This window comes from Anopheles merus, chromosome 2R (assembly GCF_017562075.2).
Source record: "Anopheles merus strain MAF chromosome 2R, AmerM5.1, whole genome shotgun sequence".
Lineage (NCBI taxonomy): Eukaryota > Metazoa > Arthropoda > Insecta > Diptera > Culicidae > Anopheles > Anopheles merus.
Genome location: NC_054082.1, coordinates 27,496,056 through 27,514,321, shown reverse-complemented (window position 1 = coordinate 27,514,321; position 18,266 = coordinate 27,496,056). Strand labels below are relative to the sequence as shown.

The 18,266-nt window shown below is 45.2% G+C and overlaps 4 protein-coding genes across 7 annotated transcripts in view; 3 read left to right on the top strand and 1 right to left on the bottom strand.

Annotated features, from left to right (window-relative positions):
* LOC121589629 (CDC42 small effector protein homolog) overlaps window positions 1-3,677 on the top strand; it is a 29,201-nt gene extending 25,524 nt beyond the window's left edge. For all 4 annotated transcript variants that reach the window (XM_041908705.1, XM_041908702.1, XM_041908703.1 and 1 more), the window contains 3 exons: window positions 2,262-2,526; window positions 2,619-2,725; window positions 2,800-3,677. In XM_041908705.1, the coding sequence (XP_041764639.1) occupies window positions 2,385-2,526; window positions 2,619-2,725; window positions 2,800-2,808 (258 nt within the window). In that variant the 5' untranslated portion in view covers window positions 2,262-2,384 and the 3' untranslated portion in view covers window positions 2,809-3,677. The remainder of the gene's footprint in view (window positions 1-2,261; window positions 2,527-2,618; window positions 2,726-2,799) is intronic.
* A 320-nt stretch (window positions 3,678-3,997) lies between these two features.
* Window positions 3,998-5,887, top strand: LOC121590029 (histone acetyltransferase type B catalytic subunit). The gene is made up of 3 exons (XM_041909370.1): window positions 3,998-4,149; window positions 4,304-5,115; window positions 5,192-5,887. The coding sequence occupies exons 2-3, from the start codon at window positions 4,345-4,347 to the stop codon at window positions 5,675-5,677; spliced, it is 1,257 nt and encodes a 418-aa protein (XP_041765304.1). The 5' UTR covers window positions 3,998-4,149; window positions 4,304-4,344; the 3' UTR covers window positions 5,678-5,887.
* Window positions 5,888-6,014: 127 nt separating this feature from the next.
* LOC121588783 (peptidyl-prolyl cis-trans isomerase D) lies at window positions 6,015-7,696 on the bottom strand. Its single transcript, XM_041907115.1, has 4 exons — window positions 7,467-7,696; window positions 7,134-7,381; window positions 6,736-7,053; window positions 6,015-6,657 (listed from the first exon to the last, which is right to left on the bottom strand). The coding sequence occupies exons 1-4, from the start codon at window positions 7,561-7,563 to the stop codon at window positions 6,172-6,174; spliced, it is 1,149 nt and encodes a 382-aa protein (XP_041763049.1). The 5' UTR covers window positions 7,564-7,696; the 3' UTR covers window positions 6,015-6,171.
* A 224-nt stretch (window positions 7,697-7,920) lies between these two features.
* LOC121588782 (myotubularin-related protein 9) lies at window positions 7,921-13,731 on the top strand. The gene is made up of 3 exons (XM_041907114.1): window positions 7,921-8,611; window positions 9,178-10,115; window positions 10,200-13,731. Exons 1-3 carry the CDS (start codon window positions 8,462-8,464, stop codon window positions 10,885-10,887), a joined length of 1,776 nt encoding a protein of 591 aa, XP_041763048.1. The 5' UTR covers window positions 7,921-8,461; the 3' UTR covers window positions 10,888-13,731.
* Window positions 13,732-18,266: the final 4,535 nt, after the last annotated feature.

Here is an 18,266-nt window from a genome sequence, read left to right as displayed (position 1 = left end):
CGCGCACGGCTGAAACGGTCGCGTCGTCGTCATCTAATAATCGCGTTCTTCTTATATGGGAATAAAAGTAAAATCGATCAAACCGGCGGTTGTGTACAGATATTCAGGTACGTGTGTGTGTGTGTGTGTGTGTGTGTGTGCGCTCGCGTTTATGTTGTGTGGTGCGTTATTACGCGTATGGTGCGTCGCGTACATCTAGACAGCGTGGGGCAGTGCAGCATAGCTACCATCAGCGCACGACAGCACGTGTACGGCATGCGAAATTAGCAACAGAGGCTACTATGCTCAAGATGCTGATCCAAACTAGAGTATAACAAGCATGGGAAGTACTCGAAACAACGGCGAGCTTATGGAAACAATACATATGCACTGGTGTAACACGCGTCGATCGAGCAGTACACGTGACACCGAACCTAACTGAACCGTAAAACCACCTAAGGTATACCTAACTATTAATTGTGTTTGTGTATATGTGCGATTCACCGTCTCTGACTCTGGTGCCACGTGGGATAGGAAACGTAAATTCAAATCTGTCCAGCATCGTGCAAACGGCACCGATCGATCAGTCGTTTGTCGGTCATGGCTTTTCCGCATCAGTGAACAAACGGGTACGTGCTACACCGTGCTTTGGAAGTGCTCTTATGTATATGTACAATATGATTGTGGAAAATAATCTAAATATTTAAATGTCGAAAATATCATTTTATAAGAATTGCACCACTGATGATCGTCAGTACTGGCTAGGTTGGCCTTTATTATCGGGTATTCAATACTACCTGCGAACAAATTCACAGATTATGGATACAAATAAATTTAGGCGCCGATTTGCAGTGCACGTTAAAACATTGGAGAACAAATAGGGAAGTATGAGGACACATTCGGCTTTTTTTACAAACCTGATCTCACCTCTTTTTGAGACTTTAAATTTCAATAAAATGCAAAAAATTCAACTGTTAACTGGCTTCCCCCTTAAAACGTTAACGTTCACACAGTATCACACTTTAATTTCGAAGCACGTTCATCTCACGACGGATGGATCGATTGATGAGCGAGTTGGGTGACGAATTGGGAAGCGAGTTGGGTGAAGAATCGGGAACGTAATTGATAGAGAAGCGTGCATAGAATTTAATTAAGATCAAGTTTCTGCTTCCCTTTGTGTATGGATGATTTTGGCTTGCTTTGTTAATCTTCCTAGTTACCGAAATTACTCCGCGCTATTCTTGACACAGCCATTCGAACGTTCAGCCCAATCGATCGTAGGCACATTCAAATCGGGTCTGAAATTAAGCCTCAAACCGGCATGTAGTTATTGCGCCGAGACCTTCAACCGTTTCACTTTCATACGTTAGATCTACCACACACACTCACACAAACGAGATCATGCAGATCACTTGCTATGCCAGAGGATTTATGATCAATTTTTCACATTTAACTCGATTACCGTGCCTTTCACTCGCTCGGTCGTTCGATGCATTCTCAGCTTTGTGGCCTTTTGTTGTTACTCGACAGAAGTGGATGCTGTCGGAACGTGTGCCCATGAATCGGACCAGCATCAATCACCACGTAAGACATTTTCTTTTATAAAATAGAAGAATCAAATTGTGTTTTGCTTTACATTCGAACCGCTTTTAACCACAACACGCGTGCGAATAAAAACGCCCTCATCGTTAGGCATTGATGAATGAGGTAAATAAAACCCTTTACAAAAAAAAACCTACGCCAACGCCAGCAAACTACGCGCTGTTTGCGTATGACCCCGAACATAGCTGTGGGGTCTCTGTTTTGGGTTTGTGGGTTTTTTTTCCTTCACCCTTTTTCGCTTGCAAATGCTTCAGTTTAGATCTTTTTACCTTACCACTCTCCACCACTTATGGAAAGTTCAGCTCAGCTGGTGGAGCTCGACATTGAACCCCAGTCCTAATTGCAGACACGACCATTTGTATGTGTGTGTATGTGGGAGATTCGAAAATTATGAAACGAAAAATGGAACAATAAGTGCAGTAATAGTTACCTCAATGAAGACGCTCATTTACCGACATCCGGCTACGTGCTGCTGCGAAGTGATCTCATCTCAAGTTTTCCCTTTTCGATCATTTCAACTTACGCTTGCACGATCAAGGTCATATCACAGCGCTTTTGAAGCTTTCCATGCAAAGCATAATCGTTTCTACAGCCACCTAATTACTACCTCTTACTGTTGACATTGTCGTTCTTATGCACATCCCGCTAATCGTTCCATATCCGTTCACTTCCGCTTGCAGGATCAACTCGCTAGCGGAGAGTGCAGCACAACGCAGTCGTCGGATTCGTACTCGATCCCGGTAACGGACACAGCTGCCACCGTGGAGCAAAAGCACGGTCAGACGATTACCACCGGCAAGAAGATGGCCAGCACGGGTGACATCTGGCTGCAGTGGTTTTCCTGCTGCTTCCACCAGCCGCAAAGCCCGCGCCGCCGGAGGCACCACCAGCGCCTGCGAATAGATCGATCGATGATCGGTAACCCGACCAACTTTGTACACACCGGTAAGTGCTTTAGGATTGGATGAGTTGATTAGTGTGGCATTATACATTAGTAACTCTTTTTTCATTTTGTCTTTTCGGTTGTACAATTGCAGGTCACATTGGCTCGAACGACGTTGAGCTAACCACGAACCATCTGTCTGTGTTGCAGAACCAAATGCAAAGTAAAGGTGGATACGAGATGAACTCGCTTAGGTTACAGGTACGTTGGGATGGGATGGGTGCAAAATCTGTATCAAAGGTGAATGAACTAAACTTTTCCTATCTCCATTGCAGACTTGCTGATATTTGCCAGCTTTACGAGTAGATACCAGTACGCAGTCATCGTGAAACAAGCCTATGTTAATGGATAGCGGATCATTCTACTACACACCCGCTGCCGAGTCAAAATACTTCGCACTAAAATATGAACAGGGCAGGGACGAAACTCCGAGACGCAGCAAGCAAATGCAATGGATCCATATTATTGATGGAAAACCACGTGTGCTTAAAATAAGGTTGAAAGAAAAAAGATTATCTTCTACATTTTAGGATACCACAGATATCAGAGCTTCAGATTGAGTGAAAAACTCACCATTAAAAAGAAACTAAATCCGATGGCAATGTTGTTTCCCCTGGTGCGAAGGGCGTCCAAACGCGCCCTGACTCGTCATTGTACATTTGTAAATAGCAGCTACGTTGATATTATCTATCGTTTTCACTATAACTTTTATTTGTTTAACTAGAGAGAGAAAGAGAGATAGAAAGAGAGCAGCAAAGGAAAACGAACAAGAGCACTAAAAATGAAACAAAAACTTATCTTGTTTAATAACACACTGCCACACAAAAAAAAACAGAAACGATCCAACCAAGAAGGACCAAGAACGATTTCTCTTCGATCTTCAAATAACACGTTACTTCCTTCGCTCTGCTAGATCGATAAGGCTACATAGTGGATAAGTGAGGAAGGGAACGGCGCGACATCACAGCTCTGATTTTTGCAAAAATATTACGGTATGATATATCGTGTTCTCTTTTCTATTCATTAAAACAATGGACGTGCGTTCGTAATATAGTTTTGTAAGCCGACAAACCGGACGTGAGCGATAGCGTGTAAAAGCGGCTAATGTGCTAACAGATTGTAGGAAATTAAACAAACATATTTTCACATAAAACGCCGTGCAGCCGAGTTTTTACTACAACATTGATGACAAAAACAAAGCTCAGTTTGAATTTTGTGTGTACTTATTCTGAAGTAGCATATAAATTAATTTGAATTAATACATATTTAATGAATATAAAACCATTTTTACAATCGAAATAATCCAAATAAAACGCCTTGTAAAAGTAACGCTTTATTATTAGCATATTCTCAAAAAAAATTGAAAAAAATCACACACTTTCCCAACTTTATTTCGCAAGCATCGAAACCGTCCACCAACTGTCAAATCGAATGTTTGCCAAAACTGACAGCTGTCAGTGACGGCAATTTGCGAAATGTTTATGCTTGCTCGCTCGTTTCGGCGCCCTTCCTACTTGCTTGCGCTTTCACCCGGCCATTAACAAAGTGTTTGCATAGGAAAACTGCACGTAAATTGCGATACTTGTCGCTGTTAAACAACTTGCCACTCAACACATTCCAAACGGGTAAGCTTTAAGGCAAACCGTCCTCGATGTGCAGGGATTGTGGAACAGTAAACGAAAACCCGCTTACACCGGTGAACCATCGCACACAAGCTCTGTTTTGGCGCAAATTTTACCGGGACACTGTTTTGCCCCCTTTTTTCCATCCCTGCTTTAGTTCGTTTGGTGTTCCTTTGCTGTACTGCTGTGTGAAACAAAATGTCGCAGCTCGCGGACCTGAAGGGATACGTCAGCTACGCGCTGGACTGCACCCGGTTCCGCCTGGTGCGCGACGAGTCGGATGTGGAGAACGAGGAGCTAGTGTTCGCCCCGGAGATGGCGCACCAGATATTTGGCGAATCGGAGAGCATCTTTGGCTACCGCGACCTGAAGATCGAAATCATGGCCTCGGCCGGTCCGCTCGATCTGTACTTCGACATTAGCTACGCGAAGAAGGTCGAGGAGCTGCAGACGGAGGGCCTGAAGGCGGACGATGTGGAAAAGTCGCTGGCGAGTATAGTGGAGAACGCGAGCTACTACACAAATTTGGACGAGTTCAAGCGTGTGCATGCGTCGAAGACGCCCTCCTTCCGGCCGGTCGGTACGAAGGTGGACGAGTTCAAGCATCCGCTCGACGGGCCGGAGTCGGGCTCGCGCACGTTCGAGGTGTACGTATCGAGCGCGGAAGATGCCGAGTACATGAAGTTCCATACGCGGCTGGAGATGTTTTCGTTCTGGTACATCGACGGGTTCAGCCGGGTGGAGATTGATCCGCTCTGGCTGTTTTTCACCGTGTACGAGCGCTACGAGCTGGAGAATAACAACGGGTCGGTGGAGGGCGACGTGTCCAACGTGCGGTACGCCACCGTTGGGTACGTGAGCGTGTACCAGTACTACTCCTACCCGAACAAGGTGCGGCCACGCATTAGCCAGATTCTGATACTGCCCCCATTCCAAAAGCTGGGCATTGCGACGCGACTGATCAAGCATGTAGGTATCAATTTACTTTCGGCGAGCAAGGCACATTTTGTGAATCGTTTCTTCCGTATCTTTCCCCCCTCTTCAGAGCACGTACGATTACTTCCGCAAGAAGGACAACATCACGGACATCACGTTCGAGGAACCGATCGAGGCGATTCAGCACATCCGCTCGGTGGTGGATGCGAGACGGTGCAAGCAGCTGCCCGCCTTCACGCGCGAAAAGCTGCTGGCCGGCTTCTCGAAGGAGATGCTCCATGCGGCCCGCGAAACCTACCTCATCAATCCGAAGCAGTGCCGGGTGGTGTACGAAATCCTGCGGCTCGGCGTCACCGACCTCGACAACGAGGAGCAGTACCGGGCGTACCGGCTGGAGGTGAAGAAGCGGCTGAACATGAACTACAGCCGCCATCGGCGCGATCTGGCCCGGGCCAAGAAGCGCGGCGTGGACGTGACGGCCGCCATGTGCGGACTGCCGAGCGTTTCCGAGCGCATCGAGTCGCTGAACGCGGAGTACAAGGAGGTGGAGGAGATCTATGGCCAGGTGCTGCAGAAGCTGCTGGCCGAACACTAAGAGAGCGGCAGGTTCCTTTTGCAGTGTGTTTTATCATCAATATTTTTTTTGTGTATTTGTGTCTTATCGTCTTTATTCGTTTTCCCCCCTTTTATTTTGTTTGCTTGTGCCGTCGTACAGCTGGAACCGATGTGTTTTAATGGTATTAAACATCGTAAACCGGGGATATTCATCTAATTTTCAATAAAATGATAATTTTTGTAATTTTCATGTTGGAACGTTGCCGGATTATTGCGTATGTATTGCGTTAAAAGGGGAAGAAAATCAGGAACCGATTGATCTAAATACTCGAGAGCATCCTTTTTCGGATGCTTCCACAGACGAAGCCAGCGTATGCTACGTATGCTTAACATTTATTAACAACAATCATCTGCGGTAGGAGAACTAGCGTTTCCGAAAGCCTTACACATAACGAACACCACCACATACATTGAAACATGTATCCAAACGGTATAGCCAAGATCGACAAACGGACAAATGGTACGAACCCGTTCTTACTGGAACATTTTGGCGTACGCTTTTCGCTGCTGCTGCGTGTACTGCTGCAGATTCTTGCGCGATCGCTCGTACTCGTGCTGGATCAACCGATCGTCCGGTATCCGCTTCAGCGCTCGGCCCAGATCGTCCAGCGCCTGCTCGTAGTTGCGCTGCTCGTTCTGCGCAATGCCACGACGGTACAGCGCCTTCGTGTTGTCCGGATCGATCGCAAGGGCCGCATTGCAGGCGCCCACCACGCTCGGGTAGTCCTTCAGCCGCAAACGTACCGCCGCTTGATTGAGACAGTTGAGCAGCTGAAAGTCGGCCAACAGTGTGCGTGTGCCGTCCCGACGCGGGGACAGTTTGTTCAGCTGGTTGGTGAAAAAGTTGTAGTACCGTTCCGCTTTCTTGTACCGCCGATTGGCCCGCACGAACTGATCTGCCTTAAAGTACCGGTTGCCAACGGTGCGAATGGCGTTCAAGTAGTGCAGCATCTCGTCCACCTACGGGAAATTTGTGTGAGGAGGCAATAAGTATTAATGTATCGTTAAATGGCCAATGCCAGCGATCGTTCGGCATACGGTAAACTCGTCGTAGAATCTGTCCCAATCTTCCGGAAACGGTGGCAAGCGGTCAACCTCATCGTCGTCATCGCTAACGCGCCAATCGTCACCGGGCGCTATCTGGCCACAGTCTTCGATCACGATCGGTACGAGTGGGTCACCGTCATCGTTCGAGTGTCGCTCCATTTCACCGACAATGCCACCACCGCGTATCACGTACCCAACCACCACGTTCGTCCCGTTCAGGTGGGGACACTCGCCCGACGTTATGAAGAACTGGGAATTGTTGGTGTGCGCTTTGCCCAAGTTTGCCATCGATACTGCTCCATCTTCGTGCTGTGGAGAGACAGACAAAAAGAGAGAAAGAGAGAGAGACTACTTGCTGCACGCCGTAACCTTCTGCGACCCCCACCTACCAGCAGTGTAAAGTTCTCATCCTCAAACGTTTTGCCGTAGATGCTTTCACCGCCAGTGCCGTTGAAGTGAACGATATCGCCACCCTGCGACATGAACAACGATTTCACCCGATGAAACGGACTGCCCTTGTAGTGCAGCCGCGTACCGGTGTCGGGCGCAATGCCGCGCTCTCCCGTGCACAGGGCGCGAAAGTTTTCCGCCGTCCGTGGCACTACATCCGCCCGCAGCTCAATCACAATTCGACCGACTGGAAAGATTATGCGGGGTTGGAAAGTTTTGAAAACAGCTGCAGATTTCGGAAACGCAATAGCCAAAGGACGCCGTGGTCTTACCGCTCTCCTCGCCAACCTTTACATCCAGATACACTAACGGGTTTTTGGGATCGTGCACGGCCCGCTGCACTTTAATAACGTCTGTGGTCGTTCCCATCGAGATAGCTGAACCGCACAGCGGAAGGAATCACACTTATTTGTGTTGCTGCTTCTAATGCAATCTGCACAATCGCGAGGGTGTTTTTGATAAGAGTTTGTTTTGTTTACGTTTTTTAGCGAGTGAGAAGCCGTTCTCACTGCGTGAGCCGATGGCTCACCTGGGTGAGCTGTTGGCAATTTGAACACAATTGGTAATCATTTCGGTTCGTGATATGAAAAGATTAATATCAAATTGAATTTCTCGAAGCAATCATAATTTTTCTCTTAGTTTGATAGATTTTGGAAATGCATCGAAAACGGTAGTATTTTGCCACTTTCAAACCGTGAACAGAACCGCTTCAACCGTTTCGTGAGACTGGTTCGCATTTTGGCGACCTGGGAAATGTCACTTTTTGACAGCTGCTGACATTCATGTTTAAACCCACTGGGTCGAAATCTTGACACAAAAACAGAATCAACAGCGCAATCGAGACGTAAGTTGCTGGAGACCGCCGTCCCTTCTCTCAAATTTACAATATGTGAAAGTTCTGATACTGCTCCAATCGATGCTGCTTCCTGTCGCAAACGTTGCAGGCTGCAGTTGAACGATTTTGGTGCCGTTCGCGGTCGTGGCTAATCGTGCGAAACACAACACTTCGCCTTCTCCTAGGAGTTTCGTATACGTCACGTCGTCGGCGCGCTGTTTGTTGCTGGCTATTGCACATCTGGCAGGCTCTGAACAGCATCGTCACAGCTACGCAAACGCGCTCTTACCTGCTGTGGGTCAGGGCAAGGGCAGAAACCACGGAGAAGCAATAGGATTACCGCCAGCAGGTCGGTCCGTGTGTTTTTGAGTGCCCGCGCGAGCAAAACAACTCCTTCCTGGTGTTGGCGGAGCGCGATTACCAGCCGTACGGATGGAGTTTGCGGAACTCATACTGACGCCCAAGCTCGATGGCGTGCTGCTGTACGATCAGCTCAGCGATCGACCCATCGACGGAACGCTCTGCGTCACTGGCCACCATTTGATACTGAGCACCCGGAAGGAAGGGGCCCAAGAGCTGTGGGTAAGTGTGAGGTTAAACTGTGCCTAATGCCGTCTCATTCCCGGTGTCCATTAGGGGGAGGCATCCATATGGCTACCATATGGATGCTGACTTTCCGGTCTTGGGCAGCTTTTAACGTAATGGATGGACTTGTTTTGGGTGCATTTGATGGCGATTTAATTGAATTACCGTGCCAAGCGTTGTGATGCAGTGTATACGTTATGGTAGATAATTCAATTATGGCACCTTCCTGTTGCGGCACGCCATTTTCTTAACTCCACGCATAGGCCACGAAAGAACGGGAAGCAGTTGCCAATTCAAACCGCTACACTACCCACCCTTACGTACGCGCAGCGCTTCTGAGGGTAAACCCATCCTGTGTTTTAATTTAACTTTTCAATTATTGACAAAAACTCAGCGGCTACTCCAACAGTTTCCATGCGTTTACGCTTGTTGACCTTGGCGCATACATGTTGTTATCATCGCTTCTCCTCCACTGCAGCAACTTATCGCAGAAGCTGTGGGCTGTGGTGTGAAGCAAACTGGTTGCAATTTCTCATACGCTCGTCTTCCTTCTCTTTCCCCAGCTGCTGCACCAAAACATCGATCTCGTCGAGCGGAAACCGAACATCGTCAACAACGTCCTCGAGGGTGGCACCATCATACTGAAATGCAAAGATTTGCGCATCATTGCGTTGAAAATTGCCTCCCCCCAGGAGTACTTCAACATTTCCAACTCGATCGAACAGCTGTCGAACCTGGAGGAAACGCGCATGCTGTACCCGTTCTTCTACATCCCGATGTACAACATCCTCGAGGACGGGCACTCGCTGTACCGGCCCGAGCAGGAGTTTGGCAAGCTGCTCGCGAACGGAGACGGCGAGTGGCGACTGACGACGGTGAACAGTACGTACCAGGTCTGTCCAACGTACGGCGCCCGGCTGGTGGTTGCCCGCTCGATTACCGACGAACAGATCGTGCAATCGGCCGCCTTCCGCGATGGCGGCCGGTTTCCGGTGCTCTCCTATCGGCACGCGAACGGTGCGGCCATGCTGCGCAGTGCCCAGCCGCTGGCAGCGCCGGGCGTTACGAAGCGTTGCCGGGCGGACGAAGCCATCCTGAATGCGGTGCTCGGTCGGAGCAAGAAGGGCTTCATATTCGACACGTGGGCGAAGGGCAAGAGCAGCACGACCGAGACGGATCAGCACTACTCGCAGTGGAAAAAGGTGACGCGGCCGATCGGGCAGTTCAGCTCCGTGTCGGCGTTGTTAGATAGTTTTATCAAATTGATGGAAGCGTGCAACGATGTGCAGTGCAGCTCGGACAAGTGGCTGTCGCGGCTGGAAATGTCCGGCTGGCTCGGGTACGTGCTGAACGCGCTGAATGCGGCCTGCGTGGTAGCGCAGTGTCTCGACCAGGAGGGCAGCCCCGTGCTGGTGCACGGTGGGAAAGGTCTGGATACTACGCTCGTAATAACCTCGCTGGTACAAATCATCCTTAATCCCGACAGCCGCACGATAAGGGGGTATGTTTGAAGCCAACTTGATGGTTCAGTTCTGTCGTACTGATGTGTTTATATTTTTCTCCACTTTCCTTTCGCATGATCCAGACTGCAAGCGCTCATCGATCGGGAATGGCTGCAGGGTGGCTATCCGTTTTCGACGCGCCACAAACACTCCTGCTACACGCCCACCAACCTGCGGCGCAAAAGCTCGAGCGCCACGTTTCTGCTCTTTCTCGACTGCGTTTATCAGCTGTACGCTCAGTTTCCCTGCAGCTTCGAGTACGACCATCGGCTGCTGGTAACCCTGTTCGAGCACAGCTACTTCAGCCAGTACGGTACGTTTTTGGGCGACTGCGAGCGCGACCGGGTGCAGCTGAAGGTAACTACGCGCACCACCAGCCTGTGGTCCCACCTTAACCGGCCGGAGGTGGTGAAATCCCTGCTCAACCCGCTGTACGAGCCGAATCCCGCGGTCATATGGCCGTCGGTCGCACCGCTCAGCATTGTGCTGTGGTCCGAGCTGTACACGCGCTGGTCGATCGATCAGTCGCAGCTGAAGATCAACTTTGGCCACATTCACGCGCTGGTCAGCCGGGAAAAGGATCTGCGCAGCAGGGTGGTAAAGTTACGCCGCCAGCTTGCCGATCTGCAGCGCGAGTATCAGATCGTGCGCAGTGAGAAAAATGGCAACAGTGACGAGCTGCTGCACGCCCGGCACGCGGAAATGGACGATCCGGGAGACGACGGCGATGAGGAGAGCGTTTCGTCCGACGCGTTGGGCTCTAGTAAGTAGAGTGCGGTAGGATAGAAAAGAAGGCCTTACTCGGCAGTGCACGAGATATATGATACGTTAGAACGTTTAGGTTGCTGCCGAGCGGCAGTCCGTACCTTTCCTTTATTAACGGGGCCACTATGCTAGTCTGCCTTTCTTTTTTCTCGTTAGTGGCGAATCTGTTCATCATCCTGTATTGTGCACATGTCTGCCCGAGGGCGATCTCTTTTGTTTTGGAAGTATGTTATTACTGCCACATCGTAGTGTATGTGATATTTAAGCGCATTTTAAACAATTGTTTTATAACGTTTTCCGTTACACATGCGTCTCATGCATAGCGGATCCATTGCAGTTGTGACACCGCGCTCCGGCAATCTAATCGAAACTTCTGACACCTGAAACGTATTGCAATTAATTTCTGCGAGACATCCTTTCCCCTTAGTCAAGCGGAGTCCTCAGTTTGGAGTAGTTTTGTGAGTTTTTTGAGAATGTAAATGCAATTATTCGTTTGTAGGGTATCTTTACGACGTCGATTGGCCAATTGATTTCGCGCTCTACCTGGACCCCGGTGAAAACCAAACAGTTAGTGAGCGTTAGTCCAAGCTTTATCAAATATTTTACTCAAAGCGTTACTCAAAGATATAAGGCTATACCTCTGTACCTGGTGCTAAAAGTCCCTCTATTGCTGAACATTGATTTTGGCCAATCTTAGTTCAGCATATTAAACAATTTGGAATGCATTGCTCGCGATAGGCTTTAAAGCTTTTCGTTTGCTTAAGTGTACAGATAACCTTGGCGGTATATATCGTGAAATATGCCCTGTCCTACAAGGCTACTGCTGCTGCCAGTGTATTCTATTTGTTCAAAGAACAACGGGCATGGAGTTATGAAAGCTTCCAAAAGTTCCAAAAAAATCACTCAAAAAAGGCATGTCCTATTACAAGATACGTAGCAATGGGCTGTTTAAACATCCTCTTCGCTCTATCCTCTGGGTGTAAAACAATCACTCAAATTTCTGATAATGTTTTTGCTATACGTCATACGCCGTATTGTGTTCACTGGCAGCAATATAAATTGTTTAATTGCTCCTTTTTGAATATATTGAATTTATTATTCAGTTTCCTCGTTCATTCATCCAATTATTTGAAAAACAACCACTCAAATTTCTGATAATGATGTTGCAGTACGATCCAGTTAAATAATTCAAAGTTTTTTGGAACTGAGCAGATAGTTTTGCGTGTGCTCATCATATCGCTTCTTCTTTAGCTCTATATCTTTGACACTTATTGGAAACACGTGTTCTTTGTTGAGAATGTCTTCTTCAGTGGATTTTCACTCGCAACTCCCATTCGCTTTCTTCGTAGGGGATGTATTGTTCATAATATTTTGGCTCTATACATGGTCGCCATGTACTATCCACCATTTGGTATATGATATGTCCGAACTACTCGGACTATTGCACACAGGTTCAAGTTTTAAGATATGTATTTGGAAGTCAACTAAAGACAACTAAAGCTGTCGAGCTGATTATATGCCGCATGGTTGCTATGTGTTACCATTGCATTTTCGTTATCCATTATCCCTGTGGAAACTGGGATCCAACACTATAGATTCAGGATATGGATATCATCGGCTAATCGAGAGAAACTCGGACTCAGAACACTTACCACTTCGGCGGATCCCTATTAAAACTGAATGGTTCCTACAGCGGCTTGTCGTGCGCGTAGAATTTATTTTCTTCAAAACTATTCCAAATCGATGGAGCGTAGCAATACATAATGTTTCGATTAAGAATTGTTCTGCATTTAAAACTTAAAAGCTGCGATGCGCTTTGCTCTATGAGTGCTTGTGTGTATAGTAAAGCATATAAAACATCGTTGAAAGTGTGTAGCTCTAAGCAAAACAAACAAAAAAAAAACATTCTTTCGCGCTCTGTATTTATAAATTTCAAATCAACTCAGCGGACATGTGCACAATGTTCTTATCATAAGATAAAAGATAAAAAAGACATGGTCAATACTTACGAGAATAATGTATTTGCATAGGTATGATAGGTAGTTTAAGTAAGCTTGCTGTATTAAATCGAGAGCAAAAGAACAAGCAACAACAAAGGAAAAACAATAAGAAACCGATATCCTTTAGCAGTGATGTGTGGTTAGCAATCGTGTTAGCACTCGTTGTCAATTGTAAAATGTGAGGAAAATAGAAACAGAAAACGTATCATGAAACTCCTTGACGGCTACTGCGCGATAGTTAACACATCTGTTGCTGATCTACTAGCTTGTCTTGTAGCTAGTCGACCATCTGGGCTGTACACATTCCTTAACACGTTTACTCAAATCCCGGTTCATTGGGCGTGGATGGTATCGATATGAATCACTCTTATAATGTGTAAACCATTGCAACATGACAAAATCAAAATAATTACTGATAAGAAGAGCTTAGTCCGCACTAACAAAAAAAAACAAAACGGTCACACATCACCATGGTCGTCCTGCGAAGCCACTTTTACTACTCTCACTCTACTGAATGACGTCCTTTTTAATAAAACGCTCGCCTTACATTCTGCTGTGGATTGAAAATTGAAAAAAACAAAATCGCAAAGAAGCGACGCAAAAGTTGTCGGATGGAGTTTTTAAGCTGTAAGCAAAGATCGACTACCTATACCCGGTTCCCCCTATCTTTCGGTCGCCATGTAGTACTCCTGACAAAGTCTCTCTCCGACCTCCCCATGTTCTGCCACAGGACAATAGCATTTTAAACGAACAGACAGACAGACAGACAGAGGCCTATCGAATCGGAAACCCATACCATTGAGCATAATGTAATAAAATCAAATGTTAATTTTACTATCAAAGCAAACCGCGAAAGCATTTTGGGGATGTATTGAAAGAAAGTAGATGTAATGTTTGTAGCAATACCTTTTTTCGTTTATTATTTTAATAATAAATTCTTTCCCAATACCCATTCCAGAGACAATAGTAATAACACTTAATGTTGAAATAATGCCAGCACCATTCGCAGAATCGCTTGCTTCGATAGATGAATTACAGCGCCCGATGAAACATGTTTGGTACTTTTTTCCCTTCTCGATCGGTAACCGGTATCGGTAATCGGTGGTGATCTTCATTTCACTGTGAAGGATTTTAATATAACCTGATTTAAATGCGATCGCCAGATCGTCAGTTTGCAAAATACCCGTTTAAGCCTATGACGGGCTAAACTCGTTCCAACCGTTTTTAATTGACACTGTTTAAGCTTTCGCCGTAGTATGCCAATTATGAGCGGTTAAGTTGTTTTATTTGGTTAACATAGAATATTTTATAATTGTTCCCGACGGCGCCATAGAAGAAACACGTCAACGGGCCACATCTTGCTCCCATACCTGTTTCTATTCGCAATGACATAAAACGTTTTGCTAGCATCGATTTTTTTCTACCACCAGATCAATATTCATAGGCCTGTTCTTCTTCTACGTCAGTCCAAATTGTTGAGGAGGATGATTCGATAACACGGGCACCAGGGCAGCTATTACGAAAGACAGTTGTAAATCATTCACTTCTTCATTGATGCTTTTCGCTCGGGAAGTTTAAGTCCATCACCGGTGCTGCGCGGTAGACATGAAAGACAATCATAAAGCTGAGAAGGGAAAAAACCCAGATTATTTAGGCGTCATCCATCAATTATGTAACGCTGATATGGGAGGGGGGAATTCTTCTTGGTGACTTCACAACCTTCGCGGTTATGGCGGTTTAAAAAAGATTCCGCTATATTTGCATGAACTACGCAGCCGAATAGACCGTCATTTGGTCCGTCGAATTTGGTTACCACGGACGGACAAACGGAAAAACTTAACACACTATCGTCGCAGTAACGTTGCATTCCATTACTCCACACATCCACAGCCACGGCGTGACACTCGATTGTACAGACAGGCATTTGATGATAGTAGCATGCAATTCGCAAGTGACGACGCGTGAGTGGAAGCAAATGGCACGATAATCAACTGTAACGCTGTAAGCAGGTATTATACTAATCCAATTCCAGACAAACCCAATTCGTTTCACACAAATTGGAGATGCAGTTGATGCAGTCAGCGTAACATACTAAACATCACATGTTATATTTCATATAATAGCATAATCAATTTGATGATGGTACAACATCTAACGCTAAGGGAACATATCTGTAAAGATAGGCATTTATGGAGGACCAGGAAGATGGCTGGATGTAAAACGTTTTTGATGATGGTGATGCCGTACGACTTAACAACATGCCCGTCATGGGTTCAAGTCCCGAATAGACCGTGCCCCCATACGTAGGACTGACTATCCTGCTATGGTAATAAAAAGTCACTGAAAGCCAATCTCACTTCACTAGTGGGTACAGGCAGGCCTTGACCGACAGCGGTTGTTGTGCCAAAGAAGAAGAAGAAGATGCAAGTATATCGCAACCTGTGCTGGGGATCCGATTTTCAGAATCTTTTTGAATTTGATTGCTGCATGGGACAACTTTTCTTTTTATTAAATATAGTGTTTATTGTTTTTTGTTGATTCAAAAAAATTGGAAAAATACGAAAATCTGATTTCGTTCAATAAATCTATTTGGGGGGGGGGGGGGGGGTGGGTGGGAGTGGTCTCTATTTGTTATGTAATTTGATGGAGGGGGGAGGGAGTTTCTTCCAACGTTACATTTTGTTACACTAGGGGTGGGAGGTGTTCGAAAAATTGGAATTTTAGCGTTACGTAATTAATGGATGACGCCTTATACTCACCGGGATGTAAACAGAGGAAAGATCAGTTTTTGTGGTGCCTTTTATTTGTGGAAGAGAAAAAACATTTCGGATGATCGTCAAACGGGTCAGATCGCGTATGGTGCGGTGCACGAGGGGGGAGGGGGGGGGGTTTATTGGTTCCGTTCTTCTGCATGGCTAACATGAAACCTGGTTTGATCGATGTTTGGTCAGTGCTTCGGACATGGACAGTGATGAATACTTTTATTGTTAATGTGCAATATAATTTATTCCCCGCTGCACAAAATATGTTCAATTAAACGAAATGCAAATGCGCCCAAGAAAGGTAGCTTGAAATGGGCCGAGTTCGTTACAGAAATTGGATAGAGGGAGTCCACTGGAGTAGCATTCAACATTGATCGTTCGGATTACTTCATTATGAAACTTTACAAGTGTTCCATATTTAGCTGTTAATCATGTCTATTTATTGCATTTGCAGACAGTTTCAATCAACAAACAATGGTTCGAAAATTAGAACTATCCTTTTTATCGTTTTATTTTGCGAGTACTACCGGTGATATATAAATGAAACAACGGGAATGTAAAATTTGTTTAAAATTAATATTACATGTTTTTTTTATGGTATGCGTGCCTATACATTTATTACATTTTTTTTATTTTATGCGTTTTAGAATAGTTTTCAATTAACTATAGATTACTGCAATAACTAATTAACATGTGAATAGTCTAGTATTTTTAACTGTCCCTCTATCTGTTTTTTGTGCATATATATCGTACAAGTTTGCTAATTGCAGCAAAAGCAAAAATGTTGGAAGTGAAATCTTGTGTAACAATGGTTTATGTTCTTTTAAAAAAGTTTCTTTTTTTTAAATTAAAATACGCCTAGTTCCGACGATGACTATGCAAAACCATACCCCTACATAGTTGTTAGACATGTTACAGAGAAAACTGTCGAATCAATAGAATTGTAAGCCACGTTGTGCGTAAGTGTGTGTGTGTGATTTGTAATAATTGAAAGGAATTGTTGAAATCCAGTTTCTTGCAAACATTTAATTGTCTCATAGCAATACACAGCCCGTGCCTGTATTTTGAATAATAAAAGGAAAACACCTTTTTTATCGGTGGCATTTTAAACATACCCTATGCATCATGATGTACAATTGGAATCAAACACCAACACTGCTGTTTTAGACTGTTACACCAGTGAACAATCGGACGAATTAAAGATTTGAAAAAGAAGAGGTAGGAAACAAATTTCCCATATCATAATGATAGTTCAAACGAACCGATACTTCCCTTAAGACGTTATGATTATAATAAGGCATCAAATGAACTAAGTTCGGAGTGTGTTTTCTTTTATAAGTTAGTAAACTTACAGCTTAACTAACAATACACGATCTTTAGTTTCGTGCTAGCCTAGGGCAATAGTACAATCGAGCACCTCGATTACAGCGTACAAATTGTAGCTCACGTTAATAAGTTCGCAATGACAATGGCAGAGTGCACCAACGGGCTGACACATCACAAAACTGAAAGGGTTATCCCGGGTTGTAGTATGCGGAGCCTAACCAGCCAAGAGTAACACTAGATGATTGATAAGAGTCGAAAGAGACCCATGAGGTCCAACACCGCTATAGCTATACTACAACAATATCAACAAGAACTAGATGTTTGACAAGGTGAACAAATCATAAGTTTCATTACACGCAATGTCAAGTGTGTTAGGAGATCATATGGATCTAAGTGCTGCCCATTGTACATTGGTTCGTTCGAATGCAGGGAGAGAGTGAACATTTTCCTTCAAGCGATGTATCTGAAGGGTATGTTAATGTTGGCTACATTATCTCTCCATGGAGCCCACCGCAAGGAAAGTGTTTGCGTGTACTGAAACCAGATCATTGGTTCAGTTATAGGTAAATCAAATGTTTTTTTTTCAGGAGTAACGGTCCGAAAAGGCCGTATTGCTTAAAATCCAATGTTATTATGCATTATACAAACGTTCACAGATCCTGCAAAACCAGTCGACATTTGTTGCTACTGTCGCAAACTGCAAACTGGGTGAAGAATGGAACATACAGGAAGCGGAAGAACAAAATGAAGACATTACAAGATTGCGACGTTTGCTACTTGAAATAGGTTACAGTAACAATAGCTACAGATACAACTCCAGCAAAAAATCGATGGCTGGAAATAATAGACCAATTTATCTACTGGTCGGTTGTCGGTATTAGATATCCACTCTCTCCACCCTCCTGTGAGGTGAATTATTCGTAAGCATTTCATAATATACTAACGATCTCAAATCCTTGGCATAAAAGAGCAGCTTTTTGCTATATTATCGAGGAAAGCACAGAGCACAGAGAAGCTCTGCTTGAATAAAGCCATTTATCAGCAATTTAAGAGGTTGTGCTATTAAAGTATTCATCCTGTCATAAAATGTTTAATCAAGGAAGAGAGAAGGAAATTGCACTATGTGCTATTTTATCATAAGTTAAATGTTTTCCAAGCTCACAGCTTAGCAAAGTGCATGCCAATGCAGACTATACCGTGTGCGCCGTGTGTAGATGTTAGAGAGTTCTTCGCAATAAAGCATGGTGTTCCGGAAGGAGACAGATATATTATTACAACTGTTGAAACTGAATGCAAT